The sequence below is a fragment of the Xenopus tropicalis genome, chromosome 2, assembly GCF_000004195.4.
Source record: "Xenopus tropicalis strain Nigerian chromosome 2, UCB_Xtro_10.0, whole genome shotgun sequence".
Classification (NCBI taxonomy): domain Eukaryota; kingdom Metazoa; phylum Chordata; class Amphibia; order Anura; family Pipidae; genus Xenopus; species Xenopus tropicalis.
Window position 1 is genome coordinate 139469833 of NC_030678.2, and position 26937 is coordinate 139496769.

The following is a 26937-nucleotide window of genomic DNA, read 5'->3' on the forward strand; positions in this document are numbered from 1 at the left end:
AGCGCTCATTGCTAGAGGCATGGAACGTGCATTTGTATAACACCTCAATGCTATATAAATAAAAGATATATAATAATAATAATAACAACAACAACACCTTGAACAATGCATAGTGCATATTTCCCTTTGTGGGGAAATCCTGTTGTCAGTGGTTGCGAGTGTGTAAATATGCCTTAATGAAGGAATCCTGCGCTGCAAATACAAGCGCCACCGGTACCATTGTAATATGTATACAACTTAAATCCTAATTCACAGGAAAGGCACACTGGGTGGGATGAAGTGTAGAATGAAAATATTTTGTAGACTTTTTGCTTTGACATTTTGAGGTTTCTTTAAGACACATGAATAGTTACATTTTAAGTGACTGAAGTAGCTCCATCTGCCATTACCCTTGGGGGGACCATTTGCTAATGGTCAGATTTTTTTAGTGGTAAAAGTCACAAGGGTTTTGAGATTTACTATGCAACAAAAACGCAACAGTTATGGATCCGAAAATACTCCATCTAAAACTTGTTGATCAAGTAGAAGTCAATGGCAGAAGTCCCTTCCCTGAAAGGTCTTTCTTTGCTTCGAATTATTAGGTTTTCAGAATTTTGACGCTGGCTTTTGTGCGACAAAACAGAAAAGTTGCAGTTATCGAAAATTTTGAAGTTTTCACAACTTTTCTGTTACTTTTTCGTGCATGTACTCTTTCAGGTCAGATTCAGTCAGTCGTTTGTTGAAATTAGTTTATTTGAATTTAAAAGAAAAAAATTATATTAAATGAATTAAATTATTTTTTAATTGAAAAATACAGGAATTTTTTTTTAAAATACAGGAAAGTATTTATAGTAAAATGAGGTAAAACTTGAAATCAGGCTGTGTAAAATTTAAGGATTCCTTGTAGTTTCTCTCAGGTACTATGTCTGGCTCCTTATTTTTTTTCTATACTATTTCTGTGTCTGGCTGTACATGGCTTCTGAACAACTTGTACTTGGCTTAAAGAAAAGCCTTACTGCTGGACTCTCCTTTCTAGTCCCCCTTAGGGGAGGGCTATCACTAAGCAGAAATAATGATTCCCTTTGACATTGAGCAGCAGCAAGTAACCGTCACTGTTGAGATTTTGCTTGCCAAGTGCCGCTTCTGAAAAGTGGTATGTGAGGGTTTCTAGAGAACGCAGTGTTAGACTGGTGTGTCTGAAACTGATTCGTTCTTCCTTGCCCTTTGCAGATCTAAGCTAATCCGAGTAATTGCAATTGGGAGGCAGTGAGAATGGCCAGATAGCTGGTAGAGTGAGAATTCTGTCTGCACATCATATAAAAAGTGCCTCTTGCATCCTATTTACATTGCCTCTATTCTATTCACTGTATGGAGGACACAAAATGGCATTCCTGCCTGGCAGAAAGATAGGGCAAGTCTACAAACATGAAGAGTTACAGAATTAAATAACATTTTAGTCTACTGTTAATAACATATGTACAAGCTAGGACTATGAATGCACTCCCCAAGGTCTTAGGCCAGAGCTCCTTTCCCAACATGCCTTTACCCCAAGCTTCCATGTCTTTTACTGCCTCCTTTTACCAGCAAATCCCCTTTGAGCACAGAGGCACAAAGCATTTGTTTGGACATAAATCATTTATTTTACTCTGTATTGGGCACTTTGATGCCAGGGAACCCTGGGCCTGCCAGTACTTCCAGTGTGCTGCATTAATTGCCACATTTGGCTTGTGGCAGGTGAGTTGAGTCAGAAATTTATTTTATTGATGATGTATGTTCTAAGCTTACATCCATGTCCTTGACACACAGGTTTCTCGGGGTGCTGGGATTAGTTTGTCTTCAACGCTCTATTATTAGCGGACAGTACTGAAATCTAGCCGTTCATTCTGAGACAACTCCTGAGTGAATGAGTTTTTTCATATTCTTTAACTTGTCATTCAGTCCTGCTACTTTAGTCCTTTAATTTCAGCAAAAAAGCTTTTTATAAATCCAGCATAATCCCACATTATATGCCAGTTCCTTTAAGAAACAAGTTTAGAACAGTTATTTCTCCTTCACCCTTCTTTTCATCAAGCCAATTTTCTCTGCGTGACTCTTAACAATTGGGCGTTTTGTGTCGGTGCTCCCTGTGTGGCCCTAACCAGAGTCTAAACAGCATTAAGTTTATGCGACTTTACAATAAATTATACTAAAGGAAGTCATATTAGTGTGGTTTGGGTTGAGAGTCCAAACTCAAGTTATCTCTGTACTGATAATTAACTGCTGACTTGTAATCCCTTGATTTTTCTTTAATTCCTTTTTTTTCCCCCATCATTCATCATTAATCCTGTGGCTCTGAGTCAGCAAGGGTGGTACATCTCAACTGCTATTACATTTACAGAGTGTCTCAACGTTCTGTTCTTTCCCCCCACTCTTCTTAGTAAGCCATTTCACAATTCTCTTGTTTACTTCAACAAATTTGGAACAGAATCCTGAACTGGAATAACAATATAAAGTCCAGAAATAACAGCAGGCTGGCTGGATTAAAAGCAAGGTTACGGATTCCCAGGAAACATGCTTATGAATGTGGTTGGGTTCTATGAATGAGCCATGTTTCATTTCTTTAAAATATAAATGTCAAATATTTATATAATAACCACACTGAAAAGTCTTAATCTGAATTTATGTGCTGGGCCATTTCTGGATGATCTGATAGTTCAGGTCCAGGTCAGGGATCTTTTGAAAGAAGACTATATCAATGCACAGATACGGTCCTTGTTTGATGGGAATTTCTAGCCTGTCCAATAGATATCTGTCAAACAGACTGTTGGGAAACTCCATACATGGACTACTAATTTGGGGCCAGGTTGGCATATTTATGGTCACTTTAAGAGGAGGAAGAAAAACCATACATCATTAAGTCAGGGTTTCAGCCCATACTGGCAGCTGCTTTAGGTAGCAGAACAAATACTACCATACACTGCTCAGAAAATGGTGCCTTAAAAGATAACCACAGTCCCACATCCCTCAGGGGTATCCTCATTTTTTAACAATTTTATTTCACTGATTACCCATCCATTCATTATGTCATATCCACCCACTGGATCTCTGCAACCAACCTTCTAGTGCATTTCTTTAATGCAAGACTGATTGATTGCTGGGTGTGTTTATGTGTGTATGATTGATTGTTGTGTATGTGTATATATCATATAGCTCATTCTCTTTCTGTGTAGATATTGTTTCAAATGTTGCAATTAAGTTACTGAATATTATCTTTGGTCTAATACTTTCATGGGTCAAGAAGTATTTTGCTTTACCAAATAATTTTCCTTTTTTGGGGTAGTAACCAAGAAATGAACAGTAGTTATCTAAAATGACATGATTTCATCCTGATTGATTGTAACTGTCCATTTTATTAGATCTTTTGTTTTGGTAAAATACTTGTGAGTAACTAAAATAATTTCACTTAGGAAAAGATTTATCAAAATCCAAAATAGTTTGTCTGAAATCTCTAAGACATGTGTCATTTCTTATTTTTCATGTCTGTAAAGATGTCTGAGAATTTTTCTCAAGCTGCAGGACATGTACATAGGCCTCTATTGAATTTGCTAACACCTCCAGTGTTAGAATACTTTCATAAAATGCTCCTGACTCTATCAGTTGTGAAGATGCTGGTAAAAAAAAAAAAATAATCTGAAAATAAATAAAATAATATATCAATATCTCAGTTTGCAGGAGAATTCTTTTTGGCATAAGACTTCTCATTCTCAAAATCCCAACCTTTAAGGGCTCTGGTACACGGGGAGATTAGTCGCCCGCGGCAAAACTCCCTGCTCGCGGGCGACTAATCTCCCCGAGTTGCCTTCCCTCTGCCATCCCACCGGCGAACATGTAAGTCGCCGGCGGGATGGCAGACGCGCGGGGGCGATTTCGGGAAATCGCCGAAAAAGCCTCGCGAGTCTTTTTCGGCGATTTGCGCGAAATCGCGCTGCCGCGTCTGCCATCCCGCCGGCGACTTACATGTTCGCCGGTGGGATGGCAGAGGGAAGGCAACTCGGGGAGATTAGTCGCCCGCGAGCAGGGAGTTTTGCCGCGGGCGACTAATCTCCCCGTGTACCAGAGCCCTAATAAATCAGTCTCGTATTGTAACTGATACCCAGCAGGCTTCCCTGTACTTAGCAGATCTAAAAAGCCAAGAATTGTTTTTTTTTGTTTATGTGGCTCTCCCTTTCTTTCCCTTTACTCATGCCAGTTGATGATGACGTGCTGGTAATGACTTACAGACTGGTTACAGAACTATGGATTGGTGCAGATCAATGACCCCAATATTTTCATAGACTTGTGCACATGAATTCTTTTGTTCAGCTATATAGAACTATGTGTGTGTCTGGGAAAGTACTGAATGATGCCTTGTTCTTGTTTGGAAACAATTACTGAACAATGTATAGACTTTTAATCTAATTTGGGGATGTTAATTATTTCTATGTGTGTGACACAGATTTTGTGCACCGGTATCACAAATAGTGTACATTACAAAGAACACACAACTTTCTTTGTAGAATTAGTTTTTACCTTCTTTGCCTTCTGTAGTAGCTGTCCTTTTACATCCCTTCCTGTGTCGATTCTAATAAGAAAGCACCAAAGCCGCAATTTTAGGCTTTGTCTGAGTAAAATCCACCACAAATGATTTGGGCAGATCCCAAACCTTGTGAAGGCCCGAATTTGACCAACTCTTAATTGATACAGGATTTGTTGCATTCCTAGCATTATTAGAAAACTGGAACAGCACTTCTGTTGATTGAACTACATATATCACTTGTATAGTGTATAGTGATAGTGACACTTTAGTAATACCAGCAAAAGTAACCACACAAACTTTCCTTTGTTTTTAACTGGTGCATTCGTTTATTGTAGAGCTGGATTATGTGAAAATTTTGTTCATGGGCAAACTTGGCACCATACAATTCCTTTAGGGTCCTCTAGCACAAGGTGTGTTTTGCCTGCTTCTTCCATACCCCTGGAAAACGGTGGTGGACACCACGCCCCAGTCCATTTGTCATTGCTCCACAAATGAGACCACTCAGAGGGACCATTTGTTTTTTGCTGATTTCCTCCAGATAGTGATGGACCTCATCTTGGCTATTGGCATCCAGTTCTCAGTTTGGCTCAGTTTAGTCTATGTTTCTCTCTCTCTCCCACTCCTCTATAGCACTGAATGTATATGAGCTAGGTAAACTGTAAATGTTCTGCTTTTTGTCTCCCAGGAAGTGATGATGTTCTGGGGGAGCAGCTAGCAGAAGGATTTTATAGTGTACTTTTTCTTCTAACACTTAGGCAGTCACTTGCCCACACTGATATTTCCACCTTTACTGTCTGGATTTCATTTGCACATTCCTTCCCTCATTCTGAACAGAACAAATATCAGATCTTTATTGTGAAAACAGGGCAATGACAGCAACAGGGTTATTTTTGTCAGTACTGCCCTCATTATAAAGTAGGATCCCAGACTTCCGTTGAACACAGACAGCTTCCCATTGAAAAACTTTCATTTGATGATTCTACTCACTAATCTAGCACTGTCTAATTTCTGTTTTGTTTAGATGTTGAGCAGATGGCCATTGACTGGTTAACCGGAAACTTTTACTTTGTGGATGACATTGATGATCGAATCTTTGTGTGCAATAGAAATGGAGACACTTGTGTCAACCTTCTTGACCGTGAACTGTACAATCCTAAAGGCATTGCCCTGGATCCAACCATGGGGTGAGTATTAGAAAGCTGTTAATTTTTTGTGATACAACCTAGGGCAGCCGTGGATATAATATGCATTGTATATGTCCCAAGAGGAGAATGCACAGCAATAGCACAAATAAAGGTAGGAAGCAATTAGATTCTTATTACTGTTTCTTTATACTTGTGCAAATACCCACAGGTTTACAAACCATATATTTCCAAATACTTTATACTGTTTCATCTAATGAACTTTTGATTAGTTACATATAGTCATGTATCATATAGAACTCGTTGCTAAGGTATGAGGCTCCAATACTGCATTCTTATCCCTCTCATCCACATACAGTTCATTAGCATGGGTTATTGTATTTTTTGGACTGGCTGCCCTAGACCTTGGAGTTTTGTCTCCCACCACCCTACCACCGCATGTGTGTGATGAGGAACTAGTAACCCTCTCTCCGATTTATCAACTTTGTAAGAAATGGCTCAAGATTGGATCACCCCAAAGGCCTTATTATACAACATTGTATATCTCAGTTTAAGGAGGAAGAGTGTGGGCAACTTAGGAAGTGTGATACCACTATTTAGACGATAAGGTGTTGCTTCATTTAAAATAAGTGGATTACATTATTTTGTTTTAAATTTGTATTTTTAGGACCTTAATCATAGAAGTTGGACAACTTAATAAAACATGCTTGAAAGACTAAATAATACAAACATAAAATTGATGTAGGATATTGATATATATACCAGCCCTGTTCTTCTGAGGTTTTTGCTATTTTCTGTGTAATAAGACACAAAAACATTGCAAAAATCAGTCATCAGTCAAAAATGAAGAATTATTTAACTTGGTTTGAGAAATAAATTGTCGTTTGTGCGTGCGTGTATACACACACTTAAAAGTGACTATTTGTAAATATTTATAGTTCTATGCTACTGTTTCCAATGAATATTGCTCAAGACTTTCCTAATAGAGTTCAAGTTCCTGTGTCATTAGTTTTGTCAGCTTAACAGATTTCTGCTGAGTAGGTTATTGTGGTTTTTGAAGTGTGTGGTCTGCACTTTTTAGGAGAATCAAAACCCCAATGTAAGAGCAATTTGTGATAACATATTAGAAACAAATACTGGAAGTAGTCGGTGTATGTGATTTAACGGCAGTGACATTTTGCGCTTCCTTCTGTATTATCTTGCTATCTACAGTGCTTTTTAAAAAAAAATAATTTTATAAGTTGGAGGGTTTATAACCTGAATTAGGGATGCACTGAATCCAGGATTTGGTTTGGTATTCGGCCAGGATTCAGCCTTTTTTGGCAGGGTCTGGGCGAATCTATGGTCTTGGCCAAACCAACTCTTTATTAGCATGTGCTAATTAGGATTTGAAGGGTTAAGTGTCGCCGCATGAACACAGAAGTGGAAAAGTTTTCGCCGTGTGCGGCAACATTTAACCCTTCCAGGTCCTAATTAGCATATGCTAATTAGGATTCGGCTCAGTGTTCGGCCAAATCTCTTACAATGGATTCAGAGGTTCGGCCAAACCCAAAAAACTGGTTTGGTGTATCCCTATTATGAATACAGTGTAGTTCAGGAAAATACATGTTATAGTGAAAGGATAGCTATAACACTCTCCCTGGAAGTTGTCTGGTCATAGAGATATTATACAGTTCTGTGAGAAGGTCCTTTGGCCTCAAAAATCTCTTTCAGGGCCTGATCTGGCTCATGGGCCTCTAGCTAGACTTTTTGTTAATAACCTGATAGGTGTTTCATCAAAGACTTCTAGATATTTATAGAATTTCTAGATAAGTGTTATTTGTTCTTTAGTTTGAGTATTATGGGGCAGTGAGGAGATCCACTGCTGTGGACAAAGACAAGAGGTCCTCTGCACTTGCCCATTATCAATATACTGTAGATAAATATATATAATAGGGCATTATGACATTGTGTACATTAAGCTACCAAAAAATGCCCTCCCCTTAACGCAAAACAGGGATTGTTCGTCCTTATATTGCAATATGTACAGGCTGGCCAACTGGTGTGGTGTGGCCAGTCCTGTTAGCAGAAAACTTCATTGGCCTGGGGTAACTGCAAGCAGTCTATCCTCTGCCTGCGTGGCTCTTGCGCAAGTGCAGTAGAGTAGTTAGGCAAGCTTAAACAAAGAAGTTTTGCTTTTTCACTTTACTGCAGATGTGTGAGCACTGGGGTCCAGTTTATCGGCTAAGTGATTACAATCGATGGGGGTGCCTAGCATTTGGCACCCACCAGTAATTGTACCTTTCCTTCTCCTTTTAAGCCAGACATAACACCCAATTGCATGCCTCTAGTGACTTGCAAATGAGGAAAAATAAAAACACCATGGTTACAAGACAAATACAAAAAATAATTGGGGAGTTAATGAGAAGTGCTCAGTCGTATCCAATGTTTTTCACATAATTTCCTAATTAAAAGTTATACACTAATAGTACAAAGCAGTATTCTATACTTCTGATTGTTTGCTGCCCGATGATATTTTAGTCTCAGGTGATAGAGAAACAGAACAGGAAGGTAATAAACAACTCCACGAAATATGGTCTTACAGTACGCTGCCTGTAACATATTTAATTTTTAACCACAAAATGTACTGCACCTCCCATGGTCACTTGACAGTTTTTATTAGTCACTTGTTGTCTAGTAGAAATGTCCATTCCGACTGTGCAGCCAGTCAAGCGGGAATCTCTTGACATATGTCTCTTGATAGCTCTATCTATCTTGGCTGCTAACGCTTACAAGGTGTAATGGCTTTGATGGTAGGTAATGCCCAAGGGTCAGAACTGTTCATTGCTTATTCATGTCACAGAACTACTTTACGCAAGCCGTCATCATAAAAGGGGCACTGGAACACACACTTGGATGTTACAGCAGTAATGAAGCAAATGGTGGAATGCTTTAATGCTGTAAATAGTGGCATTATGTGTTATCTTGGGGCTTAATTAGTGCCCCTTTCTCAAGCATTAGGAGACTTAAAATTATAGGCCATGTCCCAGAACCAAGACACAGTGGGGCAGATTTATCTTTGTTCCAACTCCAACTTTCACCCATTGATAAATACACTTCTAAAAAAATCCCAAAAGAATGAACAGAGAATGGTTGAACTTTTCTTTGTGAGGTCTGAGTTTGCACTTAATAAATCTGCCCCAGTAAGCTATTAATAGTGCAGCAGTCACCATGGTAATGTTTCAGGTGTATCCAGGGCAGCAAATGCGTCCCACCCTAATTTACCTTTAACAGAAGGTCAGGTATGTATAAACACTAGTGTAACAGTCCCACTGCCATAGTTGGAGGTGTGAGCCCTCTAGTTCTAGGGCAACAAAATGTTTTCATAAAAATTAAGTCCGTATCCTCATAGTATCCCAACAGTATAGATGCAGAAGTCAACAGTGTTCCAGCAGAAAAAACAATGGAAGCCCCATACTTGAGGCCAAGTACCATGGTCACAACTTTGCCCACACACCTAAGCATAGCAGCTTGTTCAGAGGAGTACTGCAACACTGATCTGATCGTCCCTCTCCATGATAAAATACAGGTTATGTGCGGACAGGTTCCGTGTCCATTATGTGGCTAGTTTTTCATATTAAATTTTAGTGACCATTAGAGAATGTTAATTTTGTTCTTGGAGAAAAAACAATTACACTAGGCCCTTCTGGAGACAGTCGAGCAGTAGCCACAGCAAGATGAGTTCTTTTTAGCGAAAGCATTGCTTAGCATGCTCAAAGAAAACCCTGGAATAATGTATCCAAAAGCAGAGCAATGAGGCTGGATAACAATGGCTAGAGCTCTAAAGTGGATTAGCTCATGTTAGACATGTCACACAATGCCAATCCTTTCTTAAACATTCTTTATTAAAATACTTATTGGATTTTTCCACTAATCTTTCCCGCTGTGCACTTACTACCAGGGTGTGCCAATAGATTAAACTTAGTGCTGCTTTCTATATCCGGCAATTTAAAGGGGAATGGTCTCCCCACCCCAACAAGAGAATACATTTTAAAGGGGTGTAACTTAATTTATTTTCATTAATATGATTTTTACCTTTTGCAACTTTTCCTTAGCAATACACATCTGTTCCAAGTTCTAATACATGTGTACAGTGTGCTTTATGCATCAGTTTTGACAACCTTGCAGCAAACTTGTGTGTAAGGATTTATAAATTAAAACTTTATAGAAAAAATGGCAGTGTATTAGAATCCAGGTCAGGGATTGGTCCATTGGCAAAGTGTTTAGCATTGCTGCCATGCAGTGCCGCAGTCCAAGGTTCAATTCCAACTAGGGCACTATCTGCAAGGGATTGGTATTTTGTTGGTATGGGTCTCCACCTGGTACTCTATATTACTCCTACACTCTAAAAACATATTGACAGGTTCGCTGGCTCCTGATAAAACTGACCATAGTGCATGTGATGAGGACCTTAGATTGCAAGCTCCACTGGGGCAGGAATGTGAATGATGTATAATCCATGTAATTAATGTGAAATACCTGATATATATAGAACAAGTAATATACTAATAATTGGAAATTGCTATATGATTAAGCACTGCAGGCAGAAAGCATTGGATAATTGATAAGAGAGTTGCCTGTGGCTGCCCCCAGTGAGACTGAGGGAAAAACTAAATGGAGGTAGAGGCTATAGAGGAATGTATGAGGAAATCTGTAACTAATAGTGCAGTCCAGAGCTCTATCATAGTTAGGTCCATTCCTGTGAAACGGTAATAAAGGAATAGGTGTGTTTTTCCAGAGCAGCTAAATCTCTTCCCTGTCCTTTAGCCATTTAGATTAGCCAATCACAAACATGGAGCATATGGCACAAACTCATTGAAATAGAAATGTTTATCCTTTTGAGCCATGTATAATTATATTGCATTTTAATTTAAATGCATCATTAGTTCAACAAATGCCCTGATCTAAAAATGACCAAACTGGTCAAGCGCATTCAGTGCATGATTTGCATGTTTGAATTTGGCTGAAAGGTTTCATGTTTAAGCCTCCTACTTTATCTCTGTAAATCTGCAGATGTAAATATGGTCCATATTTCTGATTTAAATGATTGTCTGAAGTTTTAAATTTATATTTATTATTATTGCTGCAGTTGGCATATGCTGCTTATTTTCTATAGTTTAATACTGGCATGTAATGCAGGAAAGTGCTTTTATTGGCCAAGCTGAGGATGCTGGGAGATTTCTTAAGCCGTAGCTTTGGTAGTTTACTCTTGTCGCACTGGAGGTTCTATATGAATTGTGATTAACAAAGCAATAATGTATTGAGTTCCCCAAGGGAAGTTGGGAGCATTTCTCTGAGCTGTGTTTGAGTAGCGGCTACAGTAGAAAGACAGCTGATGAACAAGACAAGTACTCAGAGCCAGGCTGATGCATTTCTCACTTGACTGAACAAAGGGCATGACCCTTTTTTCAGCCTCCTTCCCAATTACAGACCCTCTTATATTCCTCATTGATTCATTCTATATACTTTAGTGACAGATGGTGAGTGCCTTTCAAACGAATCTGTCTTCACACTATCAGCTGAATTAACACCTCATGTGCTTTAAAACTGACTTATTCAGGAAAATCAGCAATGCAACTTTTTTTTTTTATTTCTACACAAGTGCTATTAAAAAAATGCCAAAAATGTTAAATTCTGGTAATGCACTGTTTTGTAAAATGGCTGATGTATTTAAGAAATGTAAAAACCAAATATATATATATGTATATGTATATGTATGTATACATGTATGTATACATGTATGGGAACTGTTATCCAAAATGCTTGGGGCCTGCTACTAAAATTGTTTTTATACATTAAGTAAACTTGATATGATTGTTGTGCCTCCACATTGCTTCACATTACAGAAAAATCCCCTATACAGGTAACCTCAAGCCCCCTACAGAATTGGTTCATGTTTAATGACATTTCCTCTTTATTTCCACCTACTTTCTTTTCCTAAGCTATGGCTATGAATAGTCCAAGAACAAAAGCAGAAACAGATGAGGTATAATCAAGATAATTTTGGGAGAAGGGACAAGAGGCGCCAGCTTGTTGCTAGAAAGCCAGACACCTATAAAAGGCACGTCTAAGTAGTTTAGACACTGTACATGTGTCATTCAGAGGCCATGTCTCTGAAATATATACATAAATTGGTTCACAAGGCCTAGTGTTAATAAGGCATTTGAAAGATCTTTATTAGTATATGTCATATGACTATGACTGAAACACCAAAACAGCAAGCCAAGCTAACCTATCCTCTTCTACTATGGCATCATCACCTAAGCCAAAACTTGCACATGATTCCCTGTGCAACTGAACCATCCATGAATATGGCCTCATTGAGTAAACCTTCCACTGGTGAAATTATTACAAATGTTTTCAATGCACAGTCAGTTTTGTAGTCTTTTGTGCCTTTTGCTAAGCAGGGAGATGGTAATCGTGTACTCAAGTGTTCAGTGCTGTTTGTACTGTGCACCATTAAGTATGTTGGAAGTCATTTTAACATGAAGACTGATGACAAAAACTTGGGACATCACCATACTTTGTTCCTCTCCAGGAAGCTATTTTTCACTGATTACGGCCAGATTCCCAAGGTGGAGAGGTGTGATATGGATGGCCAGAACAGGACTAAACTCGTGGACAGCAAGATTGTCTTTCCTCATGGCATTACACTGGATCTTGTGAGCCGCTTGGTCTACTGGGCTGATGCATACCTGGACTACATTGAAGTTGTGGACTATGAAGGCAAAAACAGACACACCATCATCCAAGGGCTACTGGTATGTGGTCATTTTATGTTGTCTGTACAAATGTGGATAAATATCCACTAGTTATGTAGAGTTTATATATAATCTCATATGGCAAAACCAGAATAAAGATTGAACTTTTATTAAATGTCCCAGGAGTGCGCTATTTGCTTGCTGACTTGTGTGATATTTCCCAGGCTGCACTCGGGCAATGTAAATGGAGTTATGACCTTAATATAAATATCTCTATTTAGTGGGTATACCTGGACTAGGATTTAAAATAGGCTCTGGCATTATAAGTATATAGAGTCCCAAACAGCCCCCACAAACCCTATAAAGAGTGATTATCTATGGCATCTTACAGCAGCCCCTCTGGCATTTTGCAGAACCAACAGATTGTCAGTCTGGGGCTGGGGTATACATGCATTTTACTGTGTGTCCTTGGAATACCTCTGCAAAAGTACATTGTATGTATGGTTTCAGTCCACCTCCCCATGTATTGATCTAAATAAGCAAAATACTAATGTTTTGTGCACACAGAACTGTTTATTTAAATTTGTTGTTTTATTGACCAAGCAGTAAATTGCAAAAGGCATAGACCATTGTGTATCCAGTAACTAAATTGGCCCTGCTCTATGTATATGTACTCTGAAAGCTTAATGTGCAAATTCACCTCCATCAGTATTACGTATATCACTGTAGATTATTTGTAGTCTCTGCTCTTGTGTCGTTCTCATTACTGAGCAGATAGAAGCTTGCTGAGGTGCTTATGAAAAAGCATGTGGGGAAACATAATTACGTCTCATATGGTTGTAAATTGATTGATATAAATGAAAGTATTGTGACGGGACATGATCACTCTGTGATAAAGAGCTTTCATGCTTGTTAAGTGCAAACACTACAGCAAAGGGGAATAACATAAGTGGCAGGAAGCAGTCAAAAATTCCTTTTTAAGCTATGAGAAGAAGTGTTTGTGAATGTCACTGTATTTAAGCGATGCTAGTATTGAAAGAAACGACTGCGTCCTGCAAGTGCAGGAGAATTTATAGAACAGCACACATGGGAGCATCTGCCTTTGACCTGGGAAAAGTCTCTGTGGGCTTGTGGAAGTTGACCTAGATGAATGGCTTTCATGCCTTAAAGGGCCAGTAAATAAGCACTATTTCTAAAAATATGTGTAATATTCTTGATAGGGCTTTTGGGGGCACAATAATAATGTCATAATATGGTCCTTTTTGCAGATTGAACATTTGTATGGCCTGACGGTTTTTGAAAACTATCTATATGCAACCAATACTGACCATGCTAATACCCAGCAGAAAACCAGTGTCATTCGAGTCAATCGTTTCAACAGCTCAGACTACAATGTGGTAACCAGAGTAGACAAAGGAGGAGCATTACACATCTATCATCAGCGCAGACAACCAACGGGTAACAGATGACTTTATTTGCTTTTTCTTTTTCCCTTCTGTCTGCCCCTCTAATTATGAGATCTTTCAATTTTAATTCTTCAATTCAATTTAGGCTTATGTCTGACTGGAAGAATTGTGGTTGCTACTATTTACTTTTCCATTAAGGTATTTTATAAAGAAAGTTCTTAAAAAGAGGACTTCATAGAACAACTATCAACTCGCCATCGTTTGTTATGCAGCAGTTGACATTGACATTGAGCATGATGAAGTTTATTGCTGTAGAACAGTCTCTACAATTGGGTATATTACTTGTATTCAAGAATAAGCAATGCTAGTCTGCCCAGTTAAACATCTTCCCCCTTCTACTAAGAAGTTTGGACGCATTTTTATGTCTAAAATGCCAAGTACTTGACTTTTAGCAATGTGTACTGTTGCATCTTCTGGCTCAGTATGTCCCTAATGTAGGTTATGCTGTATTCAGTTTAGGCGTTATTGTGGAAAAAAAATAAAACTAATCATGAATGAAAAGAATTAGGGTATATTGTTTTAGCTAAATGGGACTTGGGGTAGCTGACAGATTTGTTGTGGCTGATGGTTCTCTATTATAGAGCTAGCTGTTATGCTATGTGGCATGTCAGATTTTCATTAGGTGAGCCATACATTAAAATGTATTAGAAAGAAAATATACCCACCTTTTTGACATGAGTCCATTCAGTTGTGCTTATGTAGAAAAGGTGCATAAACTTCTGAACTTCCAGATATACATATAAATTAATTTTTGTTTTACAAAGACATACCTGATTCCATAAACACCATAAATCTAACAAGCTGTTTTCCAAGATCCCTTTCCTTCGTTTTCTTATTTATATCTGAAAGGTAAGACCTTTGCTGTGTACTTCCATGAATGAGTTTAATTCGAAATGGGGAGTATATTTTCCCTTTAAGAATTAAAAGAAATGGCTTAAGAATGTGTTGTAAATTAGTTCTTAAATAATAGACCATGCCAACTGCCGTTGGTTGGCCTTTTGGCATTGTGGTGGACAGCATTCTAGGCAGACTGCTCTTCTGAGTTTAGGTGAAGGTAACTGCCCTAAAGATACAGTGGACTTTTGACTCTTGATTGTGTAACAGGACAAATGTAAATGTAGGGAATTACTTGAATTACTCAAGTCTGGCCTACCAGAGGGTGATGGACTTGTACCACCTAGTGTCATTGGCTTCTATTTATCCTTGGCCATTTTTGGGTGAATGGTTGTTTGCATGGTAGTCAATAAATTGTGGGAGGGCTAAATCATTTGGAGCTAAAGTCAGTTTTTTATTGGCTGCCTTTATGCTGAGGGTGTAGAAATCTAATTGTAGGTGGAATATGTGAAACATTTATAGCAAACTCCTTTTTATAGAAAAATTAGTGCTAAGTCTTTTGTATGGGCTAAAATAGTTTAGGAATCCAGCCAGAGACAATGATATATCCTTTCTTACAGAGTTGGAATTAGAATCCTGTATATTTCCCCACAAGAAATGTTGTATTAATTGTATGTATGTGCCATACTTTTGATTTCTTCAATGCGTTTCTTTAAAGCCCCATTGCATTATCAACTGTTGAGCTGGAACTTTTTAATAAAAGTTATTTAACATTTAAAGAAGTATTTTACTGTGGAAAAGTAAAGTTTGCCGAGAAAAACAGGGAAATTAACATCTGGTAATCTCATGCTAACCATGTGATATTTTTCACACAAAGGGGAATATGGTATTTATTGATGAGAGGTCAGTTTACATTGGAAGGGGAACAGCATTGAAGATAGATAAAGATCTGCATCTAGATAGGGTACATGTTAGGTGGCTGCATTTAGGTTCTACTGACTGGTGAAAAATAAACATGGTTGGAAGATCTTTGCTATGAAGGTCAGATGAGTGATTGGTCTACTGTACCTTACAAGCAAGCATGCTAGCCATGTTGTATGTTTTCTCTTAAAGTGAGAAGTCATGCTTGTGAACCGGACCAGTACAAAAAGCCTGGAGGATGCTCAGACATATGTCTGCTTGCCAACAGCCATAAAGCCAGAACTTGTCGTTGCCGATCTGGATTCAGTCTTGGCAGTGATGGGAAGTCATGCAAAAGTAAGTACTTATTTTTTCTAATGCTATTATAAAGACACAATTATTACTGTATATTGCTGTATCCATTTGATGATTTTGTAACTTGCTGTTTAAAAAACCCCACTAAGTTGTAGTAGTAAATCTTTATCACAAATAGTATTTATTATTTTCCTTCTTACTTCTATAAGTTCAACAGTTAACTTGAGTGTTCCTCAACCTAATGATCTTTTTACAGCTGCAAAGAATATTCTCCTGCTGTGACAGATCTAACTGGACAATTCCAGCATGATTCAGCAATTTGCTGTGTTCTACTGATGCCTGCTTGATTTTTTTTTTGCAGTTTGAAAGAAATGCTAAACTAAGGAAGCACACTTGTAAACCATCTATATCTCAAACACTATAAGAAAAAAAAAAATAATTTACAGGTTGAGTCCATGTTTACATCAAATTCCGTCCCCCTGTAAGATGTCAAGCAGGGTGATTCAGCAAGCCAAAGACTGTAGTATGTTTGGGTTTAGATTACAGCTGGAGGGCACTAGTCCAGACAACCTGGCTTTAAAGGAAAATTGCCTAGTCATGGACAGGATTGGAATTTCCTTAGGAAAACTTTCCTTTTCTAGAATAAAACACTAAATTTGATGACTGTTCCTCATCGGGTTGTCAATTTTAGCTGCATTAGCTATAAAAAAAAAAACCTTAACATCTCTGTCTCTGGTTTACCATGAACAAATATCTTGACCTATACCATAGTTTTGACAAGTGGACATTTTCTTATAGGCTTAAAGAAGAGTGGCACATAAAAGCACTGCCCTTGTAAACTGGGCACAGTTAGCAACATTGGCCAACTGTTAGGAACTGAAACACTATGATCATATAAACTTTGTATTTTTATTTCATTTAGAACCAGAACATGAATTATTCCTGGTTTATGGCAGAGGACGTCCTGGCATCATTCGAGGGATGGACATAGGTGCAAAAGTCCAAGATGAGCACATGATCCCTATCGAGAACCTTATGAACCCAAGGGCACTTGATTTCCATGCAGAGTACGGATTTGTATACTTTGCTGACACAACCAGTTACCTGATTGGGCGGCAGAAGATTGATGGGAGTGCTCGAGAAACCATCTTGAAGGAAGGTATGAACTGAATAATGCAGAATGCTATTTGAAAAAGTGTTTGTTTCTTTCTTTTAAAAACTGTATTATTTAGCGATAGTGTCAGAGTGTGATCAGTTGGTTGATGAGAACTGGGAAAAAGGTGGATTTTTCACCACTCTGCACAACAGAAGAACTTGCCAATGAAGGCTTCCTTTTTAATAGACTCTGTTCTAATGGATGCGTATCTCAGAAGGGGATACCAAGGGCTGTGACACACGGGAAGATTAGTCGTACAGCGACTTATCTTCCTGTGTGTCACAGCCCTAAGGGCTTAGCTAAATGGTAGAGTGTTGGGAGCCTCCTTGTTTGAAGGATTTGGGATTTTTGTGGATAACAAGCTGTGACACAGGCAGTGTCACTCAGTGGCTCCTAAAGCAAAGAAAGCGCTGTTTGAATAAAAAAAGGTATTGGCATTTCTGGTCAGGCCTCGCCTTCATGTAGGGCAGTTTTGGGCTGCAGTCCTTGAGAAAGATATATTTGAGCTGAAGAGAGAGAGAGAGAGTGCAAAGATTAAACAACGAGGACTGTCAAGTTTGGGGTTGTTTTATCTGAAGAAAATGCACTAGCAAAGGGACATGATTACTCTTTATAAGCACATTAGAGCACATTATAGACCGTTAGTGGAGGATCTTTTTCTCTACAGAAAAGATCAATTAGTCTACTAGTTTAGACTTAAAGGACTGAATCTTCATTTGAAGCAGCCTAGGTGGTTAATCACAGGGCAGTAAGGTTGTAAATCCCCCCCCCCTCCAGGGCAAATATTGTTCAGCCCTGGCTGTGGGAGAATCCTCTGTATCCAGAATGCAGTTCTTCATGTAGGGGGCCAGAATTACTGTCCAGGCATTTCCGTGCTGAATTTAGCGTGTCTGAGATAATCAAGAGAGCGTGACGTGCAAGGCAAACAGTTGGTGGGAGGATAATACAAAGGATTCCGTGCGGCCATTATAGCAATGATTTATAATGATTTTATGCTCTCATACTTGCACCGCAACATTCAGGAAATTTTTTTTGCATAAATGCTAGCTGAATAGAGAATAGATGGCCTCCGACTGCCAAATTATTCCCTCTCCCTCCTCCTTTAGATCTCTATGGCTTAAGCATTCTTTTGTGCTTGTGACATGAGCTGTCCAGCCTAGTAAAATCCAGCTAATTAACTAGGTGTGATGGTTCATAGCGGCTTGTATTACTGACATTACAACTGTCATTTTCGATCTCAGCCTTGGGTAAAGAAAACGGCTGAACATTTGTCACTTTTTATTTTGCAGTTTTTCTTTTTCCTCTTTGTTTTTATTTTTCTTTTTGTCAAAGATTTACACTTTGTCATTGTTAAATTGTTGACTGGAGTGCCATAAATAAATACTGAGGCATCAATCTTATGATTGATCTTATATATATATAATATATTATACATTATACATTTCATAAAAAAAGGCTTGGTTATAAAGGCTATTTGCTGGCCAAGGATCACAATTTTTACTTGGAAGACTACACATGCCCTGAAAATTTTCTTGTTTTCTTACCCTTAATATTAACAGAATGGAATTCACAACCTTAATAGAACAACTATAAATACTGCAAAGCTTTATTGCAGTTCATATCAGGTTCACCTTATAAAATGTAAAGTAAACTTCATTTCATGAAAATAAGAAACCTTTTAAATATATAAGCAGTTTTAGACTATATTTAGGCTTTTAACAGCTGGCAACCCTTGGGTTAACTGACTTTGCAAGTTGTGTATAGTTAAATAAGGTTTCTGACATTCACACCTTGAATGATAGCTTTTGAGCTGAAGCGCCGGTATTAGAACACCCCAGAAACCATTTAAAATAGAGACTAAATATAAATTGCATTGGATGAGCCCTCTAAGTATGTTTCCATCAACTTATTATTTGAGTTTAGATCCCTTTCAGCTTCATAGCACACACAATGTATTTCAGCTGCTGTGGGAAGCAAATGTCTTGGGGAAAAAAGTTCTCCTTAAAAGTTATTGTCAATCCATTTAGCGGCTATTAAATGATTATTTCTATCTTACTTCTGGCAAACATCAGTACTTTATGGCACGAATTCTAGATATACCGAACCAGTGTGTCCAACAAGATAAAGCAGGATCAGTTTCACTTATCTGAATGACTAACGTTGATATGAATAACTTAACACTTACAATGTCATAATATCAATGTAAATAAGCAAGTGAAGTAAGACATGATGATTTTCCACACTGCATATTGAAGATAATACTAATTTAAAAGGGATCTAAACCCAAAACATAAATAGATGTACATTTACTCATAGTACTCCTTTACTTACTTTAGCATTTTTAATTTTACATTTTTTGTTGTTTCCAAGATATTGTCAATTTTAGACTACTATTGCTAGGCTTTTGGCACAAAAGCTCTTTGAGACTGAGTATCGCTGACCCTAGGGTTAACTGACTGACGGGCAGACCAGAGTCTGTTAGGGTCGATGGTACACAAATGTTTTGTATTTTATACTTAGTGCCACTTTAATATACAAGAAATGTATATATATGGCAGCTGGATCTGTCACAATTAGCTGTGCTGTTATTGATATGCCTGTTTCTTGCGATATTATAAAGAGAAATGCTTTTGGCAAGGCCCGTGGACAACCATTGTATCTACAATGCACATTTCAGTCATTACCTTGATTGAAAGAAAGCTGTTTTCATTGATGGAATGCAGGTCGTTACATGCTTCCCAGTATGCAGGTTATCAGCATTATGTTTAAGCGTGAGGCTTGTTTACTACATTCGGCTCCATCTGGTGTTATGAATGTGTTCAATGTTCATGTTTCTATTTAATCTTGGAGCTTGTCAACAACAGGTATAACGTGCCGTTTGCCATCTATAAGAAAGCTTTAGGAGAAGAGAGGTGTTTCAATACAAAACACTTTTTATAGGCTTACAGTGGATATACCTGAAAGGCAAGTGTTAACCCTTATGTTTGGCTGGTCAATACATATACCGGAGACTGCATATTTTAAACATTTGCAAATTGGATTCTTTTCTAAATGTAGGGCTGGTCTTATCAATTACGGAACACAATTTGGACCATTTTGGTGGGGTTCCCAAGACTTTGTGTTAGTGGTTGGCAGGCCACGGAAGGTCCAGGGCTGGTGGCAAACAGTGCCTAACTCTACTGCTGACTGTAAAGTTCATACCAGGCTCAGTCTGCATGAGGCTGTCCCTGACTAAATGCAAGTTTGTCCTAACCAACCTCTTACTGCAAAACAGCTCCTTAAATGTGTACTTAGGTACTACAAAATACTGCACTAAAAAAAGCACCTCCACTTCTGACCTGTTTTCAATTTTCATGTTTCTTCCCATCTTGGGTCATATTGATGAAAAGAAATGATTTATAGCTGTATTTGCAAACCTAGAACAATGTTTAAACAATTCAGTCTACAGCAACATTTCTTCAAGCTATGATCATGTTTGAAAAAGTTTAGAGAGATTCAAGAAACAGAACTATGATACAGTTACATTTATTCTTTTTTATTAAACATACCATGCACAATTTGGGCAAGCGTGTCCTTCAAGTGCCACTTGTTAAAAGGCACATTGACCTGAAGTTTGTAATTCTGCATCCTTGTTTTCTCCAGATTTGTTTATGAAGTTTATACTGTAAGTGTGCTAGGATGTTTGGTGAAATGTATTGCCATGGCCTGTGAGCCAATTTATAATCTGATTACTGTGCTCCAGATATGGTATCTCGGTGGTATCGTCCCACAATTAATAATATGTCAGCAGTGGTGTAAGAGATATTTATGTTAACCAAATGGTTAGTGTATAATGGTATAGGATCATACTTGCATTTAGCCTGCCAAAAATATGGCTCTTCATTTTGTGTTTGATATGTGATTATAATAGCATCTGCACCAGGTTTTATCAAGTGTTGTGTAAATTCATCAACTCACATAGGAAGCAATATTAGACAGATCTCGCACAGACCATTGCTTGTCTAATTTCTGTTACACATTAACTGAATGCTATGTTTAGTTGGCAGTTTAATTCCCCTTTTTAGGACTTGGATTGCAGTACAATCTGCTAAGGTTGCCACCTATTCTTAAGGTAAAAAAATTAGTGATTGGATTCCCTGGTGTATTGGGTGTGGCACCTCCTGGTGAATCCAGATTTCCATCTCATTTAGGCTGATGGCAGACCGGGAGTAGGGCAGATATTTTCGGCAAGCACCCCAGCGTATCTCATTCATTCAGGTGCAGGCACATGTAGGAGGTGTAGGGCGGTATTTTCAGCAATCGCTTTTACGCTTGCTGAAAATATCCGCCCTATGCCTCCTACATGTGCCTGCACCCGAATGAATGAGATATGCTTGGGGAGGCGTAGGGCCGTACATTCAGCAAGCGCTTTTCCGCTTGCTGAAAATATCCACCCTACACCTCGTCTGCCATCAGCCTTAAGGTCCCCATACACTACGGGTGGGCGATATCGGGAGAATCCAGGGGCCAAACGATCGAATTACAACAACGGGCAATGGCAAAGTCGGTTCGGGGACTGCATCAACCAGCCGATGCGGTCCCCGATCTGACCAGATTTTCTAACCTGCCCGATCGAGATCTGGCCGAACTATGTAGTTTGCTGGCACTATATAAATAAATAATGCAAAGCATTGTTGCAACACACAGTGCCCCAAAGGAGCTTACATAAGGTACCAGTCACATTTAACAAACGCATGTCAAAAGAGCCGATTCCCATTCCTGTATGCTGTGAAGTGTAGGAAGAACATGAAGTACCTCCTAAAACCCCAGCCAAATTACTTACATATATCAGGTCATCAACATGCTGTAGTATACTATTTATATGTGGGGTGGTCAGTTTTGTATCCTTGACATAACTTCTTGTGTCCAATTTCATTACAAAATATGATCAAATGTTTTTATACCCTAATAACTAGCAGTTTTTTTAGGTACCACTTCTCTACCACTATCTTATCAAATAGAATTGTGGAACTGGAGTTTTCCCATGTTGATAGGGATTCCACAGATGGACAGGGATAGAGAGTTTTGTATGATATTAATTTGCCTACCTGGCAATCAACTGCAGAGTGTACAGTCACTACTGTACATATATGCATGCTCCATACAATATAGGACACGTAAAATAGTCAGTAATGAAACCCATTTTAAAGTATAGTCCCTTCTAAACACTGCAGTATTTTGGACCATAAAAGTGCAGAGCATTCCTTCTAATGTAATGCATTATAAATAGGGGTTGCTTTGCATAGGCTGCCATGGAACACTATCACAAAGTAAAATAATGTGGTGAAAAATAGATAAAGAACTATAGAGGAATAGCAAGCTGTTTTAATGTAATAATAAACTTCCCCCTGTCCTTTGTCTGCATGGAAAAATAAAAATAAACACAAGTTTAAACTGTCGTATATTTTACCTTTTGAGGCAAAAAAAAAAAAAAAAAACAGGTTTGACACCTCCTCAGCACCCACCCATATTACGGTATAGAATTTTATTCTTTATACTTACAACAACATACAATGATGTCAGCATATGTTTTCAATCTTTAGGTTTCATTTTTTTGTTTATTTCCTTAGAGAGTAGAGACATGTTGCTTCCTGTCCAAATACTTCTGCAACCAAAAATCCTTACACCACTGTGTTCAGTGCTTTCATAATCCTTAATAAATACTTAGGGCTGTATTATATAATGTATTGGAGTTGTATTTATAATTCACCATTGTAATCCTTACACATTAATCTGTTTATTTATAAGGACAGACTTATATTATGCCACACTAATAGCAAAAATTGCACCACATCAGATATCATGTAACCCATTTAAGTGCTTTAAAATGCTGTGTAAAAAAGGGTGGCATCCAACTAACACCAAAAAAATAAAACACACTTGGCTACACATTTACGTAAAGTAACAAAACAGTTGTATAACTATGTGTAATTTTACATACCGGTGCTGCTGGATGTTTTTGAATACTTTACTTTGGCTCCCTTCTTTCCTGGTTCTGATTGCCAGCGAGGAGCTGACTGACTTCTAGTTCTACACATGCTCCTTTTCAGTGATTAGCGCCAGGGACTACGGGCAGAGGAAGTGAATGACTATGAACCTTGTGGCTGTCAACCCTGCTATGCAACTTTGCCTTAGGAAGACTGGTAACTCGAGAGCAGGACTTTGTAGGGAAACAAGTTTCTGGCAGTTGGGTGCCTGTGCAGAGGTCCTAATGAAAAAGGTACTGAGGTGTCCCCTGCACAACTCCCAAAAGATTTTACTGCTTGGCAAAACTATAGAGTCCAAATTGGAGACCTGTGCAACCTCATCTTTTATTAAAATTGTAACTAGATTGTTATTTAATATGCTCCATAGGTATCCATAATGTTGAAGGCATTGCTGTAGACTGGATGGGAAACAACCTGTACTGGACAGATGATGGCCCAAAGAAGACTATTAGTGTTGCTCGACTAGAGAAAGCTTCACAAACTAGGAAAACCATAGTAGAGGGCAAGATGACTCATCCTAGAGCAATTGTTGTGGACCCACTTTATGGGTAAGGCATGTGAGGGACCTTGATTTTGGAGTAGAGAAGCCACCCAAGAGCTGAAATGTTGTGTTTTACAACACATATGTCCATGTTTATGTCCTAACTATAATATACTGTTGAAACACATACCATGCTGCAATATAATGTATGTAGGAGTAATGATCATTTACCTTAAATGTGTTTTTGACTACCATTGAGGCTTGACCCAGCACCTCCAATCTCATTAATCACATAGGTTATGGCACACAGGAAATTTACTTTCTTTTTATGGCAGTAATTTCCTATGTCAGCTATAGTAATGGAGATTCTAGTTTTTGCTGACAATATTCTTAATGTTTTTTTCCCTGGTAAGGATTGATGAGAAATGTCCTTGTGATGTTAGATTATTGTAAAACACCATCTCTGCAACCATGAAATGTTTAATAGCATTCCACATTGACTGCAACTACTAAAGAGAGCCCCCTTTCTAATGTATAAATGTTTTGTGCCAGCAGTTACCAAGCATTTGCTCCTTGGGGAATACTGCTCTCTGCACCAAGCACCTGATCAGTAAACACAGGGCCCCACTGCAGGCTGCACCTCCTACTGCTCCCTAACTTGCATGTCCGAATGACTGGGTGGCAAGTGGCCTGTAGTGGGTCCCAATACCAAAACAAATTGGTACAGACTATACTTTTTGATTATTTTCAAATGCACAATGACCATATTTTTGCTGAAAGAGTTTAAGTACTTTAGGAAAGTGTTTAGTATTATCAGCATGGCCAGCCCTTGGAAACTTATGCCATAAGAAACTCTGTTATATTTAAAGCTGGATGTACTGGACAGACTGGGAAGAAGATCCCAAGGAGAGCAAGCGGGGAAAGATTGAAAAAGCTTGGATGGATGGCTCCAACCGCAATGTTTTTGTTACATCTAAGACTGTTCTCTGGCCCAATGGATTAAGTATTGATATTCCAAACAAGATTTTATACTGGGTCGATGCATTCTATGATCGTATTGAAATGATATACACCAATGGTTCAAGCCGCAAGGTAGGAGAATTTTAAATTTAAGTTGTCAGTTGTATATTTGATAATATCATTTAGACACTATATAGGAAAGTATTGTAAATATAATAAATACTAATTTAACAATTTGTTGTGATTACAGTGTATGCTTAACCATTTCCTCATTGATTTTTTTTTTTTTTTTTAATGGCCTTTATCAGACCCAATGCATTTTAATACAATTCTCCTCATTATTATATTGTACTACAAACTGCATAATGTCTATGAACAGCAATGTGATTGCAATGCAAAGCTAACTGTAGCCTGAAATACACTGAATAGATAATGAATAACTATTAACAGAACAGCAATGTTGAATTTGCTGCATAAGTGATGACCCTGACCTATAAATAAATTGGACCAATATGAATTGACCATAAATCTGTGCTGAAACTGAGGGTCTGATTTAGATTAGGTGCTCAGATGTGTTTTTTTTTTTATACTGGAGCTTTCTTCAGATCTACAACTCTAACCTGTTCTATTGTTGTTTCTCCATAGCCTGTGTATGAAGGTCAGGAGCTAAACCATGCATTTGGCCTTTGCCACTATGGAAGCTATCTCTTCTGGACAGAATACAGGAGTGGTAGCATCTACCGGTTGGATCAAGTCTCAAAAACTGTCACTCTTCTGAGAAATGAAAGGCCACCCATTTTTGAAATTAGAATGTATGATGCCCAGCAGCAGCAAGGTAAACCTGTATGCTACAGTTTAGACATTTAGTGGAGAAATTACCAAAACTGTATGCTTTACCTCTCATTGAGTTTAATATCTGCTGCCTGTAACTACTGGTAGGCAAAACCCCCCCACTGTACCAGCAGGAATAGGCACAGTTTTCATTATACTCAATGGGCCACGGCACAGGTGGTTTTGGACGTTATTACCTTTTCTCACGTGAGTATAATGATGTGTTAGTAATCAGGAGTTCTCTTATTCCTTAATTACAATAATGTGTTGTATTTTGATTACGAGTGAAAAAACAAATCCTGTATGCAAGATGGCAAACTGTAAGCATGCCCTTTAAGCAGTGGGGAAGGTAGAACATATTGTGGGAACCATATCTTGTTCTGTACCACACTAACCTGTGTGTGTGTGTGTTCAATATGCAATATATACTGTTGTAGAAAAATATACATAGGGGGTATATTCTGGGCATTTAATACTGTTTGTAAATACCCAGTGTGCAATTAAAATAATTAATAGGAACATTGTAAAGCCTTTCTGTACCTTTATACGGTGTGTATCGGCGCTGTTTAAGACTTTCTATCGACTTCTAACTATGTATATGTTCTGCTTTAAAAGTGGGTTCCAATGCCTGTCGTGTGAATAATGGGGGCTGCAGCAGCCTCTGCCTTGCTGTTCCGGGGAGCAGACAGTGTGCCTGTGCTGAAGATCAAATACTGGATGATGATGGTGTCACCTGCAAAGGTAGGCTTTGAAGGTTGCCTATTACTGGGAATTTGCTTTAATTCGCTCATCTGCTCCTTGGCGCAGAACCAAAAGGCATGAGCGATTTTTTTAATTTATCGAGTCTGTTTCAACTCACAGAAGGGAACTGTTCTACTGTAAATAGTATCAGACAGCCCCCAGGAAAAATTCCCCAATAAATGACCCATGCAATTTCAAATATGCAAAGTCACCTCCTTCGGTATCTTGCTTGATGGTTGATGCCAAAATCACGTCAATGGGTTTAGCGTATCGGGGGGGGGGGGGGTTGCTAGTATTTATCAACTGAAATGGAGATATCTGTTCTTGTGGCTGTCAGGGGCATCAACCTGGGGTGGGGGAGGGCAACAAAGAAGGAATCATAATAGACTGAAGGAGATAGGGAATTATCTGGGAGAAAACCTTGCCTGTCATGAAGCTGCTTAACTTAACACGATGTACAGCTGTTATTTGGAAGCAAACAAAAAGAATGCCAAATTTTAGTTATATTAATGCTGTAGTCCTTTTAATTTCCCTTCCCTAAAGTACTATTCTATAATATTTGTCAAAACATGCAATGATGTTCTAATGATGCTCTGTGTAGCCTTATAGCGTTGCATCATTTTATAGTGGGTTTCTTCAGTTCTGACTTTTCTAGCAGCCGTCAACCTTCACATTAATTCCTCAAATATAAACGCCTGCCAATGGATTTATAAGGCGCAGCATTCCCTGATGCTCTTTTAATTAGCTCTGTTTTTAGAATGCCAAGCTCTGTCTCATTTTTTTTTTTTTTCTATTTTTCCTTCTTTTCCAA

General features: G+C 38.4%; 1 protein-coding gene across 1 annotated transcript in view; it reads left to right on the plus strand.

Moving 5' to 3' along the window:
• Nucleotides 1-26937, plus strand: part of lrp1 (LDL receptor related protein 1) — a 175356-nt gene that overhangs the window by 68446 nt on the left and 79973 nt on the right. The window contains exons 7-15 of the mRNA XM_002939712.5: nucleotides 5556-5718; nucleotides 12254-12476; nucleotides 13685-13874; nucleotides 15830-15973; nucleotides 16854-17090; nucleotides 23481-23661; nucleotides 24464-24686; nucleotides 25200-25389; nucleotides 26001-26126. Of these exons, the coding sequence (XP_002939758.3) occupies nucleotides 5556-5718; nucleotides 12254-12476; nucleotides 13685-13874; nucleotides 15830-15973; nucleotides 16854-17090; nucleotides 23481-23661; nucleotides 24464-24686; nucleotides 25200-25389; nucleotides 26001-26126 (1677 nt within the window). The remainder of the gene's footprint in view (nucleotides 1-5555; nucleotides 5719-12253; nucleotides 12477-13684; nucleotides 13875-15829; nucleotides 15974-16853; nucleotides 17091-23480; nucleotides 23662-24463; nucleotides 24687-25199; nucleotides 25390-26000; nucleotides 26127-26937) is intronic.